Source organism: Podarcis muralis, chromosome 2 (genome assembly GCF_964188315.1).
Source record: "Podarcis muralis chromosome 2, rPodMur119.hap1.1, whole genome shotgun sequence".
Lineage (NCBI taxonomy): Eukaryota > Metazoa > Chordata > Lepidosauria > Squamata > Lacertidae > Podarcis > Podarcis muralis.
In genome coordinates, this window is record NC_135656.1 from 8,386,204 (window position 1) to 8,412,123 (window position 25,920).

General features: G+C 46.3%; 1 protein-coding gene across 1 annotated transcript; it reads right to left on the bottom strand.

Annotated features, from left to right (window-relative positions):
• Nucleotides 1-545: 545 nt before the first annotated feature.
• TSPAN31 (tetraspanin 31) lies at nucleotides 546-24,799 on the bottom strand. The gene is made up of 6 exons (XM_028721512.2): nucleotides 24,531-24,799; nucleotides 14,335-14,502; nucleotides 7,898-7,978; nucleotides 6,393-6,533; nucleotides 4,822-4,935; nucleotides 546-3,853 (listed from the first exon to the last, which is right to left on the bottom strand). Exons 1-6 carry the CDS (start codon nucleotides 24,591-24,593, stop codon nucleotides 3,779-3,781), a joined length of 642 nt encoding a protein of 213 aa, XP_028577345.2. The 5' UTR covers nucleotides 24,594-24,799; the 3' UTR covers nucleotides 546-3,778.
• Between the last annotated feature and the right edge of the window lie 1,121 nt (nucleotides 24,800-25,920).

Genomic DNA, 25,920 nt, shown 5'->3' on the forward strand with positions numbered 1-25,920 from the left:
ATTGAAACTTAGCCAGGGGGGTTTGAGGAAGTCACCGAACAATGTTAATAATAGCGGAATAATTACAGTTAGGATTTATGTTTGTTTGTTTATAAATTTGAAAAATCAATTAAAAAAATTGAAGATACAGGCCTCTTGAATTGGCTTAAATCCAAAGGGAATTATGTTGCCCTCTGCTGGCAAGAATGCTGATATGCAAAAATTTTGAGAATGGCTTGAAGATTTTCATTTTTCATACAGTTTTTTAGTAGACGAAACACCATCCCTGCTCTGTAAAGATGGGTCCATGTTAAGAGTTTGAGAATGAAGGAAGTGTGACTTGAGTATCATTTCTCTTTGGGAAACAAAAATCATGCAAATTATTATTTATTAATTAAGTTTGCGTCTCAGGGCGGTCACAACATAAAATTGCATGACAAGCACGGTCACAACATAAAATTGCATGACAAGCAAGATAGCTGGTGCGATTTTGCACTTGAGTACCATATTGTTTTATTTAAGGGCGCTCTCTACGATCCTCCTCCCTGAGACTCACAAGGCCTGGGTTTGAGAGAAATGTACTTTATTCAAATAGTAACTCCAATCTACAACAGCAGCAGTCAGAGTGTACATGATGGTAGAAGTATATTGATTTTAACAAAGCCATCTGGTGATGTGAACTTCTGAGCATTGCGTCTTTTTTTTCTTCACACATTAAGCCTGTGCCACTCTTCTTCCCCCCACTGCCAAAAGTTCAGGGCAAGGATAGTCTCTAGCAACTAGGCAGCGCTGAATGAAGTCTCCCAGGGCCCTGGAAGCAGCCAGCGAGGGCTGCCTACCTTGGGGTGGTTGAGCAGGCATATTGTTTAGTCTTTCCTCTAAAGCAAATAGGATGACAGACCTGCTCGCAATACTAACCTGGCTAGGAGTCATAGCAACATTTATGTGCTCTATACCCTATATAAAGTGCATTTTATCTTGTTCTGATCAGCCGCTGCTGTTCAGCTTTGCCTTGTGTCTCCCACCCCAGCAGTTTAGCTCAAAAGAGTGGTGCCAACAGCTTTGCTTAATAGAGTTAAGTCCTCTTTCTAGCTTACTCTAGGGTAGTACAGAGCAACACCATCTCTATCTTTTAAATATGGTTAGCCCTTGCTAGGCCAAGCTCAAGCCAGCAACTAGTTGTACGAGGTCATACTGCCTGCTGCAGTTTTACACCTGATCAGTACACGCCTTGGCTCAACTGTTTCTGCTGAAGCTGCCACATTATCCAACCTGCCTCAGACTTTGGTGCATGTTTGCAAAAAGGTGTCTCTCCCCCTCCCCATCCCAAATTAATAGCATGGTGCCCATTAGAGCAGTCACTGGTGTAGTATAAAATCTGGTTTTTGTGTGTGTGATGATAAGTCTAACCATGGCTTAGTGTGAACGAGTGGGGGTCCTGGAGAAAAGATGGCGGTTGCCACGCTCCCCAGGGCTATGCCACGGTTTGGCTCAGCATTCATTGTACGCGAACCACAAGCTTTTAACCAAGATTTGTTTTGTTTAACGTGTGTTTGTGGGAGGGGGAGGCAGAGAGAATGGGTTGGGTGGTGGCACTGTCAAACCATGGTTTAGCGTTTGCTAGCACCACAGGAGGGAGGAGCGCTGCAGCCAGTGTCTTCACTCTGAAATTCCTTGTTTGCTCATTCACATTGAGCCAGGGCTGAGGAACGTCTGTCCCTCTCGATCAGTGGTTCTTCACCTGTGGGTCCCCAGATGTTGTTGGACTACAACTCCCATCATCCCTGAGCTCTGGCCTTGCTAGCTAGGGGTGATGGGAGTTGTAGTTCAACAACATCTGAGGACCCACAGGTTGAGAAAGGCTGATCTAGGTGGTGCTGAACTAGATCTCCTATCACCCCTGACACGGGCAGAGAGGAGATGGTGTCCAACAGCAGTTGGTGAGCCACAGGTACCGTGGCCCTGAGCTGGCCCAGGCTTAATGCTATCCATGCATGCTTTTCTACACAACCCACCTCCCTCTTAACCTAGCTTTCCGTCTCCATTTCTCCACTCTGCCAAGCGCCAGGGAAAGCGGGTGTGTGCCCATTTGTGCTGAGGGTTAAGGGAACAGACTCTTGCTTCTCACCTGAAGGCACACCCACCTTCCCCCTTATGGGAGAGTCCTTGCTGCCCTAAGAGGCTTGGTTTGTGGGGAAAAGGAACATTCTTCCTGCAGCAGTAATGTCCCCCTAATGTCCCGCTCTGGGTGTCATTGTCTCCACCGTTGTAACTCCCCACCACCACCAGCCCCTTACGGCAGTAGGTCACATCTACCCTTGTTGAGACTGTCAAGATGCTGAACGGTCCTGTTGCCGGATCCTTTCTTCTGCCATCGTCGCCGCCCAGCCGCTACTCTGGAAGGAGTCCAATGTGGGTGTTCTCCAAGGTTACAGGGGATAAGAAGGTGTAATGTTGGGTTTCAAAAGGAGTCCGTTGTAGGCAGCTAAGAGCTCCAATAACGAATATGCATTATTCTTGGAGAAGAAATTGGTGACACCCTACTGAAGTCCAAGTAACCTCTTCTAAAACAGCCAAGGTGAGTTTTCAGGGAGAAATTGATAGAAGAAGCACCCACAGCTTAGCAGTTTTTCCCCTTAGGCTGCCAGTTGAAAGCACCAGCACAGGAGGAGCTTAGTACAAATTTACAGCATTTCGGTGCTCAGTGGAATTGTGGTTCCATTTCTCCTTGCTGCTCATCTATAACTAAATGACAGTAGACCAAGACTGGAAGTATCTGCAGGGACATGAACTGGGCTAGGGTTCAAAACATGCCCCTGGAGCTAGCTATGCATTCCCTTGTACATCCTTAATGGATCGATTTAGGGGGGAAGAGCCTGAACAGCGCTTAATATTCTAGGAGCAATAGAGCTTATCTATTCTGCGAGCAGCTTCAAGCCTATTTTCCCCAGTCAAGGAACCAAAGGGATAGGACTGCAAAGGGACTAGGAATCTGAGACTCAGTAGACCGACGAGATTCTGGTCCTCTGTTCCTTTAGAACAAGTCATCAGAAAAACCACTTTCAAGCCAGCTTAAAAATGTGCACGCTAGATGCAAACTTCAGTTACATTATGGGTGAGCCAGTTCTCTGAAAGGTTTACACAGGCCCCTGCTTTCCCTTCGGAAGGAGGGAACCTGCACTTATGATTAAGTCAGGCAAAATTCAACTTATGGATTTTAAAAAAAACCCACGACTTCTTAATAATAATAATAATAAAAAGACCCACCCATGTAGTTCAGCTGAAATCTAAAAACTTCCCTTACCGAATCGCTGCACGTGCCTCTCATGTCTACTACCCTCAGCCCAAGTGAGACCACAGCAAAACCAAGTGTGATGGAAAATGGAGTCCAGCAACATCTGGGAGGGCCACAGGTTCCCCTCAAAGCCCCCGCACTAAAGACAATGACCCAAAGTACAAGTTTTAAAAACACAGAAGTGATTGTAGCTATGAGCTGCAATTAGATAAGTGACTCTGCAAAGGGATAACTCCATATTTTTCTTCCAAAAAGGCAGAGTCGTCTTTGCCACCTGCCAAAGGCTTCATGTCAAGGATGGAACCTTTGCTCTGCTATTTCATCCAATCAGCAGTTTGGCAGAATGGCAAAAACCCCAGCTCCCTCACAGCTGCTTCAAAGGATTGCTTTTCTTCTTGCGTGATGGAAAAGGATCTCTTGAATAAGGGACGTGCAACTAATTAAAAGGAAAACACATGGTTGGTTGGGGAAGGTGGTGGAGAGAAGATGGGGGAATGTGATGGTCTATAAAAAGGCACTGGGGTTGGCTCTGGGGTCTTTCTGGTTTCTGTAGCGCATGGCAAGCCACACTCCAAGGATCTGGAAGAGAAAAAGGGGGGGAAGGATCTAGTTATGGGACATCTTTGAAAAATCACACCCCAATTCACCTTGTTCAATATTTTACTTATGGAGTATTAACTATCGTGATGATGTGGGTAACATCAGAGCTGCAATCCAAACTGAATTCTCCAAATAGGGAAGATGCAGAATCTCCTTGAAGGGATGTCAAGAGAAGGTGAAGCAACCATAAAAGGTAAAGGTAAAGGGACCCCTGACCATTAGGTCCAGTCGTGGCTGACTCTGGAGTTGCAGCGCTCATCTTGCTATATTGGCCGAGGAAGCTGGCGTACAGCTTCCGGGTATCAACAACCACACTTTAAATGCCTTTAAAAGGTAAAGGTAAAGGGACCCTGACCATTAGGTCCAGTCGTGGCCAACTCTGGGGTTGCGGCGCTCATCTCGCTTAATTGGCCGAGAGAGCCGGCGTACAGCTTCCGGGTCATGTGGCCAGCATGACTAAGCTGCTTCTGGCGAACCAGAGCAGCTCACGGAAACGCTGTTTACCTTCCCGCTGGAGTGGTACCTATTTATCTACTTGCACTTTAACGTGCTTTTGAACTGCTAGGTTGGCAGGAGCAGGGACTGAGCAACGGGAGCTCACCCCGTTGCGGGGATTCGAACCGCCGACCTTCTGATCGGCAAGTCCTAGGCTCTGTGGTTTAACCCACAGCGCCACCCGCGTCCCGAAGCAACCATCCATCTAGCCTAATGGCTGCCCTCTTTTCCCAGTGCAGCTAGTTTCTTTTATTAAATATCTGAATTATCAGAAATCCAAACTGGTACGATTTTTTACAGCATTACCATTCATACCAGCACAGTCTGCAGCTGTTGAGATTCTGCTTCTCAGCTGTACAGGAAGAGCCCTGGACGGGGGTGGCAAAGCTACCAATGATGTACAAAGAATATTCTCCTGTCCCTCCCCCATTCAGCCTAATAGGCAGAGTTACCTCTGTGAAACTGAAGAAGAGTCCAACTCCACCAAGGATTTTCAAGGCCTCGCCCGCATGTTCCATCATCACCTCACCGCAACTGATGCACCCGGTTTTTGATTTTGTGCATGGCTGCAGGGTGGGAGGGGAAAAAAAAAGCAAAGCACTGTGACTCTGGTTATCACTTGCAGGGAGACGCTCACAATTTCTACACTATGTAGGGGGGAAAGATCAGTAACGATGGACAAACTTCTCTGAAAATGCTTGCCAGTCTTCTCCTAAAATGCCATGTTCTATCTAGGCAATTGTGAAACAGAAGAAGAAGAAGAAGAAGAAGAAGAAGAAGAAGAAGAAGAAGAAGAAGAAGAAGAAGAGTTTGGATTTGATATCCCACTTTATCACTACCCGAAGGAGTCTCAAAGCGGCTAACAATCTCCTTTTCCCTTCCTCCCCCACAACAAACACTCTGTGAGGTGAGTGGGGCTGAGAGACTTCAGAGAAGTGTGACTGGCCCAAGGTCACCCAGCAGCTGCATGTGGAGGAGCGGAGACGCGAACCCGGTTCCCCAGATTACGAGTCTATCGCTTTTAACCACTACACCACACTGGCTCTCCTAGATAGAAGAAGTCTGGCTCATCCTGTATGAGACAGTAGTATATTAGCAAAAATATTCTGTAAAGAGCTGGGGATCCCTAGGCAAAGCCCATTTTATAAGTTTGAAAAAGCAAAGAAACAACCCTGCAATTGGAAAATAACAGAAAAGAGAAAGGGGCAGGGCAGGGCAAATACCCCAAGGCATGTTAGACAAAAGGAACAGAAGGACGGCTAGTGTTAAAAAGAGGACTAATAAGCCACTTTGGGGAAGAAGAGGCAAAAAACTGGATTTGATCCCTGTTCAGTCTTAAATGGCCAGCCATAATGATCAAAATGACAATGGGAGTTGCGGATGGTCTGGTAATTTAGGAATTGGTTAAGTGCCCTGAACGGAAGAAGGTAGAAAGAACAGAAAAGGTTTCTAAAGGGAAAGTAGGCCTCTGACGACAACAGCAGCAGAAGAGGAAAAACGAGACTCCAGTAAAAAGAGATGTACTGTATAATTTATTTTTTTTAGCTGTCGGGATTTATACTGCTGTTTCGTTTATTTTAAAATGGCTTGTGTTTTAGCACAGTTCTCTACTGCTTCTGTACATTGGGGGAAATCCTACACAGCACTATGCGGATTGCTACATCAGCGCAGGCATTAGGTATTGCCAACTATCAGTGCATACAAACCTCAATGGTTTTTTAGAACCCAATCAATGGTCTAGTCTGCTAGGTCAAGTCACAAATCTGGTTGTATCATTGCTCATGACTTCCAACTTTAATTAAACAACTGCAATCACAGCAATAAGTTTTCACTATTTAAGTATATTCATTGACAGCCTGTTTTTCACAGTGTATAGTGACAATCACCCAGCCACCTTCAAGCAGCAGACCTTTGACTAAGTCTTCTTAATTTGAGATCCATTATCCCCAGTAATTTAGTGATGGATGGAGATCTTTCTCTGTCACCCAAGACACAAAGGGTTCAAGGTGAAGTGAACACTTACCGCTTTGCACATTTCAACATCAGCCTTGAATTTCTTGCTAGCTTCGAGAGAGTTGTTGAATAGCCCGCAGCAGTTAAAGCTATTTTCCAGCGACTTCTTAGTGTTGTTGCTCATCTCCCAGGCACCGTTCAGGAGACTTTCCTGAGAGGAAAGTAAAAAATAGCGAGGGAAGACATTCCGTGTTACTTGAAATACAATAGCCTCTCAATTCATAACGAATAACAGGAATGAGGACAGGGAATTTTGTGCAGCGGTGGTGGCAAGTTTAATTCATGGTAAATGGTTAAATTAGAATAAGGTAAAGGTAAAGGTACCCCTGCCCGTACGGGCCAGTCTTGCCAGACTCTAGGGTTGTGCGCTCATCTCACTCTATAGGCTGGGAGCCAGCGCTGTCCGGAGATACTTCCGGGTCACGTGGCCAGCGTGACAAGCGTGACAAGCTGCATCTGGCGAGCCAGCGCAGCACATGGAAACGCCGTTTACCTTCCCACTGGTAAGCGGTCCCTATTTATCTACTTGCACCCAAAGGTGCTTTCGAACTGCTAGGTTGGCAGGTGCTGGGACCAAACGACGGGAGCGCACCCCGCCGCGGGGATTCGAACCGCCGACCATGCGATCGGCAAGTCCTAGGTACTGAGGTTTTACCCACCGCACCACCCGCGTCCCTAAATTAGAATAAAAGCACCCCCAAAATCAATTACTAAAGCAACCTTGCTATTTAAGTAGTGGCCTGGTACCCATGGCCAAGAAGGAATTGCATGTGGGTGAGTGAGAAGTCTTGCGGAAGAGGCCCTCCCCCTTCCCAGCACAGAAACCAAATACAGTCGTACCTTGGATCCCAAACGCCCTGGGACTCAGATGTTTAGGCTCCCGAATGCCGCACACCCGGAAGTGATTGTTCCAGTTTGCGAATGTTCTTTTGGAACCTGAACGTCTGATGGTGCTTCTGCAGCTTCCGATTGGCTGCAGGAGCTTCCTGCTGCCAATCAGTAGCTGCAATTTGGTTTTCAAACGTTTTAGAAGTCGGACGGACTCTCAGAACGGATTCCGTTCGACTTCCAAGGTATGACTGTAGGCTGCCAGAGGAAGAACACATCTTCCTTCATACCCAGCAAGGGATTGCAACAGGCTGCTGGGAGAGGGCAGGAGCAACCTGTCCCTCTTTCACCAGTCTCCAGCAGGCTACTCCACATTGTCACTAGCCTGCAACTTTTGTGTGCTCAGAACCGTAGAGGTGCTATAGGGAGAGGAGGCTGAGCCTACTCTTCCGTCCGGCATCCCAAATTAATAAAAGAAACACACTGATGTGCTTAAGATCTGGATGGGATGTGCTGGAGAGAAGGGTGTGGAATTGAGCTGGAAGTAGTGATGTGCAAATGAAGATTTACCTTTTCGTTTTTCTCCCAAGCAATATTTCTCTCCCAACCTGAGCTGCAGGTTAAAAAACACACTCCACGAGTTCCCTCCAAACCTGAATGCACTTCAAGGCAGGAAGGTGCCCTTACCTGTTTACTTCTTGTGAGTGCCAGACACGAACAGGAGACTCCAAACTGGAAGAGAAAGACTAGCCCTAAAATGATCATGTACTGATGAGAAAGTGACGTTAAGGAAATGCTTGAGAAAGTAGAGAGGTTCTAAAAGGAAACACCAATGAATAGCTAATTGCAGATAAAACACCTCCGACTTCTTCCAGTTTTCAACTTGAAATGTATTCAGTCACGTGTCTTTTTAGACCAGGGTGCAGTCCCTGGTGCCTTTTTTTTTAATGCCCTTGGTAACATTCGAGAAAAAAAATCCTTAAAGCCTTAAAAAAATATTATTTGGGTAATGAAATTGTTGATGAGAACACATCTATTACTTTTGTTTAATAATTAAATATATTAAATCAATTTATTGTGCATTATATTTACTGATATATTATTGTATATTAAATAACATTAAAACATTTTATTCAAGGTTATTATTATTGATATATTATTGTATATTAAATAACATTAAAACATTTTATTCAAGGTTATTATTATTGATATATTATTGTATATTAAATAACATTAAAACATTTGTATATTAAATAACATTAAAACACTTTATTCACAGTATCGAAACTTAATTCAGTGTGTGTATGGCCTGCGGATTCTATGTACTCATGCAGTACTCATGGTCTGGAAAGTTGGATCACCCTGTTTTAGACTCTTATCATTTCATGGTATACCAAGCAGTTTTCTCAGGGAGGGTTTTTTCCACCTCTGGCAGACATCTTGGACACACAGGGGGGAAATGCCTTATTTTTTCTTTAAGTTGTAAACTTAACTCCAGGTTTAAAAGTTTACTGCTGGTTCCCAAGATACCATCCTTTATTTGTGAAGGGTGTTCTGCATTCTCTTTCAGCGACTTCCAAACCAAATTTACTTCTAAGACTTTCAATACCCAAATCTCCTTGGTCCCTTAAAGTTCCCCACCTCCAGCACTGACGCCCTTGGAAGATCAGATTAAAAGGCACAGAATATCTGCCATACATTAGCAAGAAAGGGAGATTTTGAGGCAACACAGTTCTGGTGCGGAAGGAAGCAGCAGCAGCTTCTGAAAGCCACCCATCTTTAGATGTTTTTAAGAGGGGTCTTACATTGAACTCCCGTTGTTCGGTCCCTGCTCCTGCCAACCTAGCAGTTTGAAAGCACAAAGTGCAAGTAGATAAATAGGTACCACTCTGGCGGGAAGGTAAACGGCGTTTCTGTGCGCTGCTCTGGTTCGCCAGAAGCGGCTTAGTCATGCTGGCCACATGACCCGGAAGCTGTATGCCGGCTCCCTCAGCAAATAGAGAGAGATGAGTGCCGCAACCCCAGAGTCAGCCACGACTAGACCTAATAGTCAGGGGTCCCTTTACTTTTACCTTTAACATTGAATTCTGCAATCCCATTGTCTTCACACAAACAGAGGATCACCCTTTGTAAAAGGATGCAAGCAAGTGCATTGACATCTGGGCAACTTATCTATTACAGCCAATATTATGGCGCCTATTCTAACTACATGCTAAACTGCTTAGAGGTTCTCAGACAGATATTTAACTAGTATTGGTTAAATAAAAACAAAATGCTAGAAGAGCGGTGGTGGGACTTCCCTTAGCCAGAGTAGAATCTCAGCAAATAACATGGATGTCAAAGCCTGGACTAGTACAGACTGAGGCACCTCCACCTTCAGCACAAGGCGAGGCGGAGAAGTTTTTCTCTGGAATGCTCCTTAATGCAGAGCTCTGCTTTAGGGAACCACAGGTGTTAAGCTCCTGCCTGGGTTTATTCTTACAGCCTTCACTAATGAGGTCACACATCCTTCCTAAAAACTAGCCAGAAGGAGTCCTCTGAATGGAAGTGCTTGACGTTGCAAAGTGGCAGAAGCTAGGAGAGTGCGTGGACCTGATAAATAACCCGATAGGAAACCACTGAGAACTCCATGCAAGAATGGGATATTTTATACGTCTGTAAGAGATATGTTTCCAGACATCTAGGAACACACAGACAGAAGGAGCCTTTGCAGTTCTCTCCTGCTGCTTAATGGAAACTACCAGGAGAAGTTATACCAGACGTTCCCTAACAGTAAAGTAAAGGTAAAGGGACCCCTGACCGTTAGGTCCAGTCGTGGCCGACTCTGGGGTTGCGGTGCACATCTCGTTTTATTGGCCGAGGGAGCTGGCGTACAGCTTCTGGGTCATTATTAAGCCGCCTCTGGCAAACCAGAGCAGCACATGGAAACGCTGTTTACCTTCCCGCCGGAGCGGTACCTATTTATCTACTTGCACTTTGACATGCTTTCGAACTGCTAGGTTGGCAGGAGCAGGGACCGAGCAACGGGAGTTCACCCCGTCGCGGGGATTCAAACTGCTGACCTTCTGATCGGCAAGCCCTAGGCTCTGTGGCTTAGACCACAGCACCAACCAAGTCCCTTTCCCTAACAGTAATTACTAGGAAATCTTACATCAGCACTTCCCAGGCATCTGAGGAAACAAAGTGGTGATCTGATCACTCCTGTGCGTACATCCTGTCATTCATGAACTCTGCCGTTCCATTCAGAAATCCACAAGAACAGAAATGACCTCAATTTGGAGGCTGGGTGAGGGGAGAGATGTATTCTACAGTACTACCATCAAAGTAAATGGATGGTGTCCCTCCAGACCCCTGATTTGCCACACCCTTCTCAGTCCTCTCTCAGATGTTGTGGTCTTGAAACAGCAGTCAGCAGCCTCAAGACAAACAGCACCTGAAACTTTGAGGTGCTCTGTGGTTTCATTTTGAGTGTCATTTGCCTTCCCCTCAACCACCCTCTCCCTCTAAAAAACCCGAAGCTCATTTCTGGGAAATTTAACTGTGTCAGCAGAAAACTAGGCGAAGCTTAGTCTTCATTTGGTTACGGCTCTCTTCAGGAAAAAAAGGGCTTTTCCAGTACAACTTAGCAAACTACATTTCTTTCTTTCCTTTCCCCCCACATGCCAGATTTTTTAAATTTAATCACCCATACATCAGCCACGTGTGTTGTAACAATCCCACAAAACCTGGGTTACCATAGCAATGTACTATGGGTTATCAACGACGGTCCGGGAATCAGAATGTTTTTACATGAGTAGAATGAGTCCTTTTATTTAAAATGCATCTCTGGGTTATTTGTGGGGCATAGGAATTCATTCATATATATTTTTCAAAATATAGTCCAGCCCCCCACAAGGTCTGAGGGACATTGGACTGGCCCCCTGCTGAAAAAGTTTGCTGACCCCTGTCTTAGTGGATTCCAGCAAGCTCCGGAACAATCCAATGGCATGCCAAAAATCCTCCTCAACTAAGCTTTACTCAGGACTTAACTTACTCGTGTTCGTTAATTTCAGTGGGTTTACACTGCATAAAACTTAACCGAGTACCAGCCTAAGAGTGCAGCACCCTCTGAACACAGGCGATACTGACATGAAACCATGCTGTGGAAGGTGGCAGTAAGATTTATTACGTATAAGTCTCTCTAGCTAAATGGTATCCATTTTTTTTTGTACAGCAGACGTTAAGACAACAAGTTTGCCAAACCTGATATGAAAGAAAGCCATGCTGCTTCCAGAGTTTTGTAAAAGGCAGAATGCCACTCATCACCAACTACTGTGTGCATCATTTCTGACACGCCCTTGGATGGTTTTGGCCAGTACTGGGATCAGAGTGGGCAGAGGAAGCTAAACTTCAAATACAGAAAGGCAGCCCCAGCCCCACAAAATGCCACCCTATGAAAATAATGAACATCTTCCTTAAGCTATTGTTTTTCTTTAAGAACTACATAGGCCTTTCGTCCACAGATCCACATTCCCATCCACATTCGAAGCAACCATCACCACTTCAAGGAAGGCTATTTTTCACAAACCATCCCTGCCAAACCAAATTTTACTAGAAGCCACTGGAACCAGTGGATATTTGGGACATCTCCTCGTATCGTTCCATGCCAGGCACTGAAAAGCAGAGGCAAACGATACCCAGACAATCTCATTGACCCTTGTAGTGAGGAGTGGGATTTCATACTAGAAGAAGAAGAAGAAGAAGAAGAAGAAGAAGAAGAAGAAGAAGAGGAGTTTGGATTTGATATCCCGCTTTATCACTACCCGAAGGAGTCTCAAAGCGGCTAACATTCTCCTTTCTGTTCCTCCCCCACAACAAACACTCTGTGAGGTGAGTGGGGCTGAGAGACCTCAGAGAAGTGTGACTAGCCCAAGGTCACCCAGCAGCTGCATGTGGAGGAGCGGGGAATCGAATGCAGTTCACCAGATTACGAGTCCTCCGTTCTTAACCACTACACCACACTGGCTCCCACTCTTCAAAAACACACATCGTTGGCAAACACATCCACCTGATAAATCTGTGTCACTCACTGGGCCACTCTGCATATCTGAAACACGCTGGAGTAAGTTTTTGGGGAAAAATATTGGTGGAGTGGGAATCAAAAGAGCTGGGCCCCTTAGAGTTGGCGGCTATGATGCCATACATGGTAAAGTAATAAAATAATTCTTTTTGTTCGTTTTGTTTGTTTGTTTGTTTACAAGGAACACTATGACTGACTGAAGCTTCCTGTGGCAGATACCTGTATTCCTGCAACTTGGGACATTGTACTGTATTACAGGAAAACAGTAGGGTTGCCATATTTTGGGAGGTGGAAATCCGGACATAAAAGTTGATGACCTTTTTCTTTTTGCCCAAGTTGTTGAGTTTTTTTGAGAAACTTGGGCAAAAAAACCACTTCCACAATGGGCCGCCATACTTCTGGGTTTCCCCGGACATTTAAACCGGCTGACGAAAGTTCCGCCTGGATGCGACTTTCAGCAGCCAAATCCTGTCATTTTCCAGGAAATTCCAGACGTATGGCAGCCCTAGGAAGAAACAGCCCTCAGGCCATTATTTTCCCCACTTCCATTTTTGTATGCTTTGAACTTATTGGCAGGAGTAACTGAAGATGCCTGGGTTGACTCTCTGGCAGAATTACCGTATTTTTGCGTCTATAAGATGCCCCCATGTATATGACGCCCCCTATTTTTGGGCAACAACCAATCTCCAGCCCACCTTCAGCACTATCCACGTATAAAACGCCCACTGATTTTTAACATTATTTCTTTGGGGGGGAAACAGTCTTATACACGGAAAAATACGGTAGGTAATATGGCAGATATGAAGCTGCCCACCTCGCCCAAAGTCCTTATTTATTTGGACTTACTTCCTGCCCTTCGCTACATGATCCCAGGGTGCGGTGTATACGTGCAATTTTCCACATCCCCTGTGATGTCATCGCGCTGCAAGTTTACTCAACTATAGGATACAATGACATGGATTAGGGTGAGGAAACTTTCCGCATGACGGTATCACATCCTGCTTCAGTTTCACTCAGAGAGGAGAACAAGGCCCAGGGATGGTTGGAAAGGTCACATCTCCCCACTTAAGCTACCCGGAATGGCTGTTGTGAGATGCAAAATGGAGTAAGGGGCAAGGTGCAAATTTAAGAAGAAAGAAAGAGTCTGTCACAACTCAGGCCACAATACTTTGCACACTTACACTTAATATGCAGGGGTAGAATTAATTGAGTCAGAGAGATGGATTAGGTGGTAATCAAATTCCAGCCCACTTGCCTTAAGAGAGGAAGAGGAGGAAGAAGAAGAAGAAGAAGAAGAAGAAGAAGAAGAAGAAGAAGAAGAAGAAGAAGAAGAATAGGAGGAGGAGGAGGAGGAGGAGTTTGGATTTGATATCCTGCTTTATCACTGCCCGAAGGAGTCTCAAAGTGGCTAACATTCTCCTTTCCCTTCCTCCCCAACATCAAACACTCTGTGAGGTGAGTGGGGCTGAGAGACTTCAGAGAAGTGTGACTAGCCCAAGGTCACCCAGCAGCTGCATGTGGAGGAGCGGGGAAGCGAACCCGGTTCCCCAGATTACGAATCTATCGCTCTTAACCACTACACCACACTGGCTCTCTACTATCCTCCACTACTATCCTCCACTAAGTTGCTTTTCTCCTTTTATCAATGAATTACATTGCAAGGCTCTCCACACAACACCACAGACAGAACAAGAATCTGCAGAGCAGATCCTCAGCGCGAACTCAAATGCTCGCTGCAAAAAAAGGTGTGTGTGTGTGTGTGTCCTTTCTGGCAATCCCAATATTCCAAAGACTAAAGAAAAAGAAAGAGGAAAAACCTATAAACATCTTAGGCGAAGTATGCGTGCTTCCATTTCCCTCCCGCACCCCATAAAAGCCCACAAGTGAAGACCAGAATAAAACCATTAACCCTCTCTTGACCGGCAGAGCTCTTTGCTTCTAATAATGGTGCAATTTAGCTGGGCACGTCCAGTTTCGTGTCTGCAGGGCAAGAAAATAAAGTACCGGTTTCTGGAAGGCAGGGCGGACGCGATGGTCCCCGCTTGGCAACAGCACAGAAGGATACAAAGAACAGCATGACTTGGTGATGGTTGATAGCACCAATGAGCCCCACGATGGCGATCAGAAGCAGGAAGAAACCCACAGCAATGACCCCTCCGATGATGTGGAGACTGTAAACAATGCCATAGGCTTTGCCCCAGGCAGCCACGCCAATCAGCAGCAGCCCGACCAGCTGGAAAGCAAGAAGAATTCAGGGGAGTCAGAATGGAGGAGTTGGAAGCATAGAACAAAAGGCAGGTGGGAATGGCAGCGCTAGCACTTCTTTCCTTTGAGGCTTAGTTCATTCATATGTACAGTGGTACCTCGGGTTACATACGCTTCAGGTTACAGACGCTTCAGGTTACAGACTCCGCTAACCCAGAAATAGTACCTCGGGTTAAGAACTTTGCTTCAGGATGAGAACAGAAATTGCACGGTGGTGGCACAGCAGCAGCAGGAGGCCCCATTAGCTAAAGTGGTGCTTCAGGTTAAGAACAGTTTCAGGTTAAGAACGGACCTCCAGAACGAATTAAGTACGTAACCAGAGGTACCACTGTATCTTCAACTCTTTCTGGTTGCCCTCTTCATTTCAGCCACATGCATGCCTCAGATTTAAAGAGGTTTAATCCTACGGAAGTCAACAGGCACGAATATTTGTTTAAAATCATAGTCCTCTAAATCGGCAGGTTGCTGGATCAGGCTTCGCATCATCTGTGACTTGATTTCATTTTGGCTTATCTAAGGCTTTCCTTGAAAAACGCAAGAAATTTATCGGGCAGCAACATGAAAATCGCTGCTCGCACCATATGTTTGTTTGCTTTTAATGGCCATTTTAAAGCATTTCCAACTAAAGGAAGCCAACTCGACTCACTTAAATTTGGAAGGTGTTTTGTGGACTCTGCAAGATTCTCCTGCAAATAAGAACCTCTTCTTCCTTCTTCTTTCTCTCCCCTCACCGGCAACAAAAAGTCTAACCTCTTCTCTACATGTTTGGGGCTATTTGCAAAATGGATCATCCATTCACTAGCAGGATCAGAACTCTTGACTGTTGCACCTGTCTTATTCGTCGCTTCTTGTTCAGTCCCTAGATACTTTCCTTCATGCTAGAAGTGCCATATACATTTCCCATTTTTGTTCTGAGACCTAAACTCATATTTAGAAATTTACACAAGCCCACAGATAAATTAAAGTGCACATGTTAACTGAGTGCATGCTATAATTTGAGAAGACTGGAAGGCTATCAGTGTTCAACAGCCCCTGTTCCCAACTGAAGTTATCTTTATCTCGATACTGCCAGTACCTTCTTACACATTTGATATGTTAGAGAACTTCTTCAGCATAAACCAGTATTGTGCATACCCGCATGAAATAACATACTGAGGTGATGAAGGCAAAATAAGTTTATTTCTGTACTACACTGTGCTGTGCAATCAGCCTGCAATGGTAGTACAGGCAACGACTGATTAATGTGCATCTACATGATACGCAGTTGTGCATGTACACACACTGCGGGACCTGGAAGTGACCCAAAAAAGAATGAAACTAAAAGGGTGTAATGGGAAACCAAAAAGTGAATTGAAAAAGGAACGGGAGTGCCTAAACGAATACCTTAAAAGCCAAGGTTGGAGGACAGAAATCTGGCTGAGTCTGGAATAACCTTGTGAAGTGAAAGGATAAGAAAGAGGGATTTATATGTAGATGCTAGGATAGAGATGATAAGGAAAACAGGAAGATACAATGAGAGGTAAAGGAGGTGCTGTGGAAGTCAATGTTTGTTTTCCTTTTCAGTGTTTATATTATTAATTTGTAATATTTGGATTTGTTTTTCATATGCTTGTGTCAGGGGTTCAGGGACAGAGGCACAGGTGAGGGAGGAGACGGAGAGCGAGGGGGAAGAATCCCAGGGCAGCGAGGAAGAGGATGACGATGACTTGAGGGATTCCATGAGTCTTTCAAGTGAATCGGAGGATTCCCAGAAGGGGGCGCCTGTGGTCAGGCCAAGGGGAGTCACAGGGGGGACTCGTCAGGAGCAGGGGACCAGCGGGGGAACCCAAAGTGGGAGCTGGGAGTCGGGACCGGCTTCTCCGCCAGAGCGCAGTGAAGGGGGTGGAGATTCCAGAGTGACAGGAGAAGCAGGTCCGAAAGCAGAGAGGGAGGGGAGATCGGAGCAAGACATCCTCCCGGAAGGGGAGGGGGGTAGTGCAGGGAGTAGTGTAACTGTCAAGAGGAAGGTTAGCAGTTGCGAACGCGCGCCAAGTTCAAATGTGGAGGCGCGCGGAAGAACAGGGAGCCCGGAGGAGGAGCCAGGTCCCAAAGCACGCAGGAGGGGGGAAGAGCTGTCTGGGGATTCAGCGTCAGGGGAATCCAGGAGGGGCGAAACCCCAGGGGGCAGGAAGACCCTGCGGAAAAGGAAGGAAAGGAAGAGGTGGAGCAGCACAGCCCTCTTAAACTGGTGCAGAGGAGGGACTGACTCAGAGGGGACTTCAGCGGTCTAAGCGTAACAGACGTGGGGCTGCGCGCCTCGGCTGTGGAGCGTTCAATGAACTTCAATAAACATCTTTGTATATAAACTGGACTTGGCGTTGGTCTCTTGTGAGCTGGGACCTGAGGCAGCCCTGACAGCTTGTTTTTGTGTTTTGTGTATTGTTATTTTTTTGTTGTGTGGAAAGTACTAATAAAATTTACTATTTAAAAATAATAATAGTAAATAAGCAAACAAGGGGAACTGAGAAAAAATAAAATAAAAGTAAAGTGGGGGGGGGAGGGTGTAATGGAGGTTCATGTGCACTCCTCCAATGCATGTGGGGTCAGGAACAGAACCCCTGCGTGAAATCGTTGTCAACTGTAATGCACCCTGCTCCACAATTGTTCTGTTTTAAGCTATTTTATTTTATTTTATGGTTGTGCAAGTGTAATGACTATATTGCGTGTCATGACTACATGAGGAATTCTCAAAAACCCGTATGAAAAGAAACGACAGCAGTAATAGCATGGAATATGGGATTAGAGAGCTAATAATGGAATCCTGATCAGAGGCATTTAGCTCTATTTTAAAACATATTTCTAGCTCTCATGGTTGCCCTTGAGAAATTTCAACACCCATTAGCAGCTTCTAGAACACAGAATTACATTTTACACAACACATGCAGGGACCTCGAAACCATGTTTGCCGTATAAATGCAAATAAAGGACCTGGCAGCATTTGCAAGGGAGGATCAGCTCACAGGTGGATGTACTTAATGTATTTTTTGCTCTATAAGACTCACTTTTTCCCTCCTAAAAAGTAAGGGGAAATGTGTGTGTGTCTTATGGAGCGAATGCAGGCTGCGAAGCTATCCCAGAAGCCAGAACAGGAAGAGGGATCGCTGCTTTCGCTGCGCAGAAATCCCTCTTGCTGTTCTGGCTTCTGAGATTCAGAATATTTTTTTTCTTGTTTTCCTCCTCCAAAAACTAGGTACGTCTTATGGTCTGGTGCGTCTTATATAGTGAAAAATACAGTAACTCTTCTTCCCCTTACTACTTTTGACCTGCAACCTCCATCCTGGCACTTGTTCCACCCTTGTAGGGTAGGAATTCAAACACAGCATTTGTGGGCAGGAAATGGTTAAGAGTGCAAGCACAAACACACATGCGTGTGCATGCACACCCCAGCCTATCAAACCACCCACCTTCCCAATCAAATACCCAGTCACTAAATTGCCATTCCCCAGCTCGGAAGCACATTTGCCAATTAAACATGTCATTCTGCCCTAAACTGTCTCGCCAGAGTGGTGCATGCTCTAGGTATCTCCCGCTTGGACTACTGCAATGCGCTCTACGTGGGGCTACCTTTGAAGGTGACCCGGGAACTACAACTAATCCAGAATGCGGCAGCTAGACTGGTGACTGGGGGCGGCCGCCGAGACCACATTAACACCGGTCTTGAAAGACCTACATTGGCTCCCAGTATGTTTCCGAGCACAATTCAAAGTGTTGATGATGTCCTTTAAAGCCCTAAACGGCCTCGGCCCAGTATACCTGAAGGAGTGTCTCCACCCCCATCGTTCTGCCCGGATGTTGGGGTCCAGTGCCGAGGGCCTTCTGGCGGCTCCCTCACTGCGAGAAGCAAAGCTACAGGGAACCAGGCAGAGGGCCTTCTCGGTAGTGGCACCCGCCCTCCCATCAGATGTCAAAGAGATAAACAACTACCTGACATTTAGAAGACATCTGAAGGCAGCCCTGTTCAAGGAAGTTTTTAATGTGTGACATTTTAATGTATTTTTAATCTTTGTTGGAAGCCGCCCAGAGTGGCTGGGGAAACCCAGCCAGATGGGCAGGGTACAAATAATAAATTATTATTATTACCTAAAAACTAGGTAATAATTGTGGTTCCCACCCTACCATGAACAACTCAAAACCTGCTTTTTTTTATTTTATTTGCCAGCTGTAGCAATGGTAATGCACTCTACTAGATGCTGTATGATTTTAATTATACTTGTACTCTAGTTGGCCCTGCCATTTCTTATGCGTTGTATTCCACAGAATTCAAACGGCGGTACAATAAAATACAATGTAAGAAATAAAAGCGGAAAGTGAAACACAATTAAAAATCAGTATGAATATTTGATGCGATGGATTGCCGTCTCCTGTCTTCAGCCACAAATCCACAGATGTGCGGCAGACCAACTGAATGAAGTAATGGTCTGCGGACCAGACTTTGGGAACCCCTGATCAGCTGGTGGAATCCCATGATGTCACTGCTCCTGTATCCTCGCACACCCATTGCCCCACATTGCTCTGCAGGTTCAACCTTCTTCCTTAATCCTTGCAGCAGGAAACAGATGATGAAACCCAAATATGTGACTTACAAGACTGGTTCTGCATCTACTAAGAGATCAGGGAAGTTGTTCCAGGAGCCTTTCCAGCTCCCTGTGGCCCACCAAAAGCCCTGACCCCAAACCCTACCCGTGCTCTCCTTCACTGCTACTGCCATATTCTACAGATAACACAGAATAAATTACCGTATTTTTCGCTCTATAAGACGCACCAGACCACAAGACGCACCTAGTTTTTGGAGGAGGAAAACAAGAAAAAAAATATTCCGAATCTCAGAAGCCAGAACAGCAAGAGGGATCGCTGTGCAGGGAAAGCAGCAATCCCTCTTGCTGTTCTGGCTTCTGGGATAGCTGTGCAGCCTGCATTCGCTCCATAAGATGCACACACATTTCCCCTTACTTTTTAGGAGGGAAAAAGTGAGTCTTATAGAGCAAAAAAATACGGTAAACACCTAGATAAAAGTAGGTGGAAGAATAGATCACACTACAATACAGTGACTAAGGCAACAGCAATTTCACCTAAAGCACTCTTAAATATTTTCTTGCTGGCCATGGACCCATCCAGGATGTTAACTTTTAATTATGTTAACTGGATTTAAATGGTTCAAAGCTGCCCCCAGGCCTACCGATACAGAATTGAGCATGGGCAGACATGCTGTAGCAAGTCGTGTAAAGCTAGGTGCTTGCCCTCATACAGAGACAATGAAGAACATCCCACTTCTGCACTTAATATCACTTGCAACATCTGCTGATGACTCTCCAGTTCAGCTGCTCCACTCCTCCTTATAAATCATTCCAGTAAATTGCTGACCTACCAGAGCTTTATATACATGCAATAAAATGTAAATATTATTTGAAATGGGGTTTGTATTTTTGTTCTGGTATTTTTATAGTGAATCTTTGGTTGCATGGCTTTCTCTACTTGGTTCACTCAAGGACATCACTGAGTTAAAGGGCTAAATCAGATCCTCACTCTTCACCGAGAATCAAGCCACCAAGAGGCTGCCGTGCTCCTCAGCTGGCAGCACTGGTCATCTTTATTTGTAAGAGTGAATGACTTTTGTTGACTTCCTTGCAGCCCTCACACTCATCTTGAGCAGTGTGTCACGTTCTGGATGCCACACTTTAAGAATATAGACAAACTGGAACAGACGCAGAGGGGGGGGCAATGAAGATGGTTGCAGAAAATAAATGAAGAAAGATCTAAGCAACTGAATAATTTAGAGGCGGAAAAACCGAAGATGGGGATGTTGAGGACATGCCCTCCTCCAACTCTACCATTCTCCTAATCAAGAAAAGGGTGTTGAGGTGGAAGCCAAAATCTGCCCAGCCTAGCAAAAAGAATGCTTTGCCCCCACAGTAACTACGTCTATGAGAACAGACCCATTACCTTGGATTCAAAGGGAACAATCGCATTTACAGGAGACTGCAAAGGATGTCCATCATAATGGCAGGAATAGTGTTGGTAAAGTAAAAGCAATTGTAAGACTATATATCCTCTGCACCATAGAAGAATTCATGTTCTGTGACTTGGATAAATTATACAAAATCAAAATGATGTTACAACTATCTGCTTATTTTGCATAGCTTGGCCTAACTCCAAGTTTTTAGAAGATTTCCAAACGTCCAGCAAGATCAGGACAACTCATTTTTAGCAGGGAACAGGGGTTACACAGAAGAGAGAAGGGAGTGTGCAACATACAGCCCACGTAATCCTCTCTTGATTTGTGTGAGAACTGACTGGTGAGGGGAGGCAAAAAAACATTTTGCCCCTGCAACCATTAAGGGGCAAATACTTGCTTCTTGTAAAAGCTGGACATTTTCTGCGGAACTGCAGATCTACTGAATATGCTCAGCCCTGGATATCAACATATCTGGATATCTCATGCACATTAAACATTCTTGGTATAGTTAAAGCCATGGTTTTCCCAGTAGTGATGTATGGAAGTGAGAGCTGGACCATAAAGAAGGCTGATCGCCGAATAATTGATGCTTTTGAATTATGGTGATGGAGGAGACTCTTGAGAGTCCCATGGACTGCAAGAAGATCAAACCTATCCTAAGGAAATCAGCCCTGAGTGCTCACTGGAAGGACAGATCCTAAAGCTGAGGCTCCAATAGTTTGGCCACCTAATGAGAAGAGAAGACTCCCTGGAAAAGACCCTGATGTTGGGAAAGATGGAGGGCACAAGGAGAAGGGGACGACAGAGGACGAGATGGTTGTACAGTGTTCTCGAAGCTACAAACATGAGTCTGACCAAGCTGCGGGAGGCAGTGGAAGACAGGGGTGCCTGGTGTGCTCTGGTCCATGGGGTCACGAAGAGTCGGACACGACTAAACAACAACAAACATTCTTGGTATGGGCCAAGAAATTGTTGTGGCAAGGACACACCGTTGAACAAACTGTTTAACTGCATTCCTGCACTAAAGATGCAAGCATGGCTGGGCTACAGTTTCACCTGACCAGAAAACATGGAATTCCCAGAGATTGTCCTATCAGCAAACATTTCTTCATCCTTTCCTCTCTACTAGCAGCTTGGTAGAAGCATTTGCACCTCCCCCCAAGAACATGAGGAGAGGGATGCTTGCTTTCAGGTAGATTCCATCCCACAAACTATAGGGAAAAGAAGCAATAGTTGGAAGACATTCGACACACACTTGAATCTTCGAGCTGAGATTTTCTACTGCCCAAGGCAAAGGTTTTAATCCTTTTTGGGTCCATGGCTCCCTTTAATGACAACATTCTTTCTAGGGCACCCCTGTGGGGCTCAGGAACCCAGTTATGTCACCCCCTGCCTGCAGAGCTGGCAGCCTCTCGCCCTTTCTCGAACAACCTCCCTTGTGGAGTGTTGACCTCAGCCTCCTCTCCCTTCCCTTCTCCTTGGGAGTCCTCTGGGCAGCCGCTGATGCTACCCCTGGTCTCTGATCTGCCCCCCCCATGCCCTAAAGAGATATGCCTCCTCACACTGCCCACAGGCACCTGGGACTTGTCTGTCCACACTCTATTCTCAACAGCAAGAGCTGGTGAACTGGCTGACTGGGCTCCCTCGCCCGCTTGCTTGCTTATTCTGAGACCACCTCAGCTCCTGGCAACCAGCACCCTCTGGTCAGTCCCAGAAGCACCATTCGCCTGGGGAGCTTGTAGCCAGGGCTGCTGCAACAAACAGCCGTGAAAGCCTTTGGGAGGCAGAGACACAAGAGGGCATCAGAGAAGGGAGGGAAGGGGAAAGGGACGGAGGTCAGTGTAGCCTGCAGCCTCCCTGACCATCATTCAAGGCACCCCAGGGTGCCATGGCACACTGGTTAAAAACCACTGGTCTAAGTGTTCAAGGCAAAAATAAAAACATAAAGGTAAAGGTACCCCTGCCCGTACAGGCCAGTCTTGCCAGACTCTGGGGTTGTGCGGCCATCTCACTCAAGAGGCCAGGGGCCAGCGCTGTCCGCAGACACTTCCGGGTCACATGGCCAGCGTGACATCGCTGCTCTGGCGAGCCAGAGCCGCACACGGAAACGCCGTTTACCTTCCCGCTAGAAAGCGGTCCCTATTTATCTACTTGCACTTAGGGGTGCTTTCGAACTGCTAGGTTGGCAGGCGCTGGGACCGAGCAACGGGAGCGCACCCCGCCGCGGGGATTCGAACCGCCGACCTTTCGATTGGCAAGCCCTAGGCGCTGAGGCTTTTACCCACAGCGCCACCCGCGTCCCACTAATAAAAACATACTTTGCTTAAAAATATGAGTTCAAAGTTACTTGTACTTTCAGGGACATCTGCATAGGAACACTCCATGTGCCTACAGATTGGCCTGTTAAATGTGGAATCAGGTTACCTGGTGCAGAATGGCCTACTCTTAACTCTTAGTGATCTTTCGTCCCTGAGTGCGCAATCCTATGCACATATACTCAGATAATGTGTCCGGTGGAACTTAATGCCCAATACGTAGGTTTAGAATTGCAGCGTAACTTAGTAAATTAATCAGACTCAGGAGTCTTTTAAAGTTCTGTTCTTTTTTCCACCTAATATTCCAGCATTATCACAGCAGCACATACCCGAACAAACACCCTTATATTCACCCAGACATGCTTTATTCACCCTAAATCTTTTGCACATCTTAGCAGAGCAGGGGTCTATTAGGTTCTGAACAACCGTCCACCAAGTAGTTGAGACATCCATTGCTCATAACACCATTATCTAATACCTCCTGCGCATGAAATACTGCACTGCTATTAAAGCAGCCTTTTACATTTGCTCAAGTTATTGCTCGTATGCGAAAGCCTCAGATAATCAAAGCTTCCCTGCAGTTTAACTGGGGGCCTAGTTAAACGGCAAGGATTACTTTTTGGTGAGGAGGCCTATAGGCCAATGCTGGGGAGTGCCAACACCCACAAGCAAGAAACTAGGTAATGGCCATTCCCTGCTCATTTATCTCAGTTTCCAAGTAATCAGAGGAGCAGCCCGAAGCAATGTTCCAGACCTGCAATGGAGAAGCGCGGAAGGAAAACTCTGACCTGTTCTAGCAAAGGAACACAGGTGCAACAGTGCTGGTAAAATGCACACAAGTACAGTGGTACCTCGGGTTAAGTACTTAATTCGTTCCGGAGGTCCGTTCTTAACCTGAAACTGTTCTTAACCTGAAGCACCACTTTAGCTAATGGGGCCTCCTGCTGCTGCCGCCGTGCCGCCGGAGCACGATTTCTGTTCTCATCCTGAAGCAAAGTTCTTAACCCGAGGTACTATTTCTGGGTTAGCGGAGTCTGTAACCTGAAGCGCATGTAACCCGAGGTACCACTGTACACCTCACAGCCTCTTAGAACTAGATGGGGCGAGGAACACGCAGCTGACACAACAGGAGGCTCAGCATCTTTTTTAAACAGCAGCAGCCGCACTTTGTAACTTCTGCGGTCTTCTCCAGGCGGGTACCATTGCCAGATCCCCTCTCCAGCACTGGCCTGGCATCGCACCTCTCCAGCCCCACCGGGTCTCGTGGGCTTTGGCCTAAAAACCCAGTTCTTTCCTTCCCCCCCCCCAACCCTCCCCACATCACATCCTCCCCACCAGGGAGGGAGGGAAAGGGCCTGCCACCCTCTCTCCAGGCAGGAGGAAGCCACCTTGCTCCACCCTCACCTATTATCCCAGGGAGAGGGAGGAGCTGCCCCCCCAAATTACCCCCACTCCTCAACCCCTCCCCCCATAAACCCCTCCCCCCATAAACCCCTCCCCCACCCCTTTCTTTTTTTTTAAAAAAAGGAAGGAAGACACTTCCTGCTGTGTTCCTGAAAGGGCCCACAACTGCCCCCTTCATGGCCAAGCCCCCTCCCCCCCCCCCACTTTCTCAGGCCCCCTCCCCCAAAACACCGCCCCCCCCACCTTGCTGAGACAAGGGAGGGGCCGCCCGCCTGTCACACTCACCACGTAAACAACGTTCAGGGCGCACAGCGCGTTGCGCGAGCAGGCGAACCCCCCGCACACCATCTTCTCGAGCGGGAGAAGCGAAGCCTCTGGCCCCCACCCCGCCGAAAACAGAGACCGGCGCCTCCTTCCCTGTCCGGGGACGGCGGCGGCAGCAGCAGCCGCTGGTGCGGTCCCTTTAAATATCAGCCCGCCGCCAGTGCGCCTGCGCGCAGCTGCTCCTACTACTGCCGCTGCTGCTGCTGCTTCTGACCGGCTCGGCGCCGAGTTCCCTTTCTTAGCGCGCCTCCTCTCGCCCCACCCACTTCGCCCCCTCTCCCTGCTGCGCACGCGCACATGGCGGAGCTTCCCTCATTGGGGGTTGTGCGTTCCATATCCCATCCGGGCACTGCGGAGGAGGAGGAAGTTGCGTCAATATACGGGGCAGGGGAAATTGACGCCGCCTCCACTTCCGGTGCCGGTTCGGCTCCGCCATATGCGGGTCAAGGAGGTGGCGGAAGTACGTAGGGATTCGCGTACGGGTTTTAAGAACAAAACGAGGCAACAGATGCAGGACTTGGAAATATTTCTAATACTTCCAATACAGTATTTCTAATAATTGTATTAATAATTTTTATTATTAATTAATATTTTATAATTAATGATAACTATAAATAACTAATAATATAATTAATAATTGATAACTAATAATTCTAATAATAATAAAATAATACAATACAATAATAATATTGCTTGTTAGCCGCCCTGAGCCTGGCCTTGGCTGGGGAGGCCAGCTATAAATAAAAATTATTATTATTATTATTATTAATAATACAGTATACTTGGAAATAGCAGTGACCTTGACCGCCCCCGCCCCCGCCCAAGTCGAGCTTTGCAGATGAACCTGCTTGCTAATGAGACGATGGGAAATTAAAATCTTTGTTTAAAATTTAAAATTATTTTAATAGTGTAGAATGTATTTTTTTCTCTCCTGCCGTGGTTTTTTTTTATATCTGATGTCAATTCAAGGATTGGGGTTTAGCTCAGTGGTGCCCATAAGTATCCCATTAAATTGACTGCTAAATTAGGAACATAAAATGAGCCCTGCTGGATCAAGCCAAAAGACTAATCTAATCCCACATCCCATTCTCCCAGTAGGCCAAACAGATGCCACTCGGAAGCCCAAAGCAGCCCTTAGCTTAACAGCACTCTCTCCACTTGAGATTCCCAGAAAATTGGTATGATTCCTCTGGCAATGGAAGTAAAATATATGCCCATGGTAAATTATATTAATGGTTCATCCATGCAAGAAGTAAAATGCTGTATTTGGGGACACTGTTGAAGGCAAAACCTCCACTCCGCCCCTGACAGAGGTGGTTGGGCCTCCCTTGTTGACAGGAAATACGTGTAT

Coding starts and splice junctions, on each gene's coding strand:
- TSPAN31 (XM_028721512.2), bottom strand. CDS start 24,593: ATGGTGTGCGGGGGGTTCGCCTGCTCGCGCAACGCGCTGTGCGCCCTG. Junction 7,979..14,334: donor ACCAAGTCATGCTGTTCTTT/GTATCCTTCTGT, acceptor CTTTCTCATCAG/TACATGATCATTTTAGGGCT. Junction 4,936..6,392: donor ATGTTGAAATGTGCAAAGCG/GTAAGTGTTCAC, acceptor CCCACCCTGCAG/CCATGCACAAAATCAAAAAC.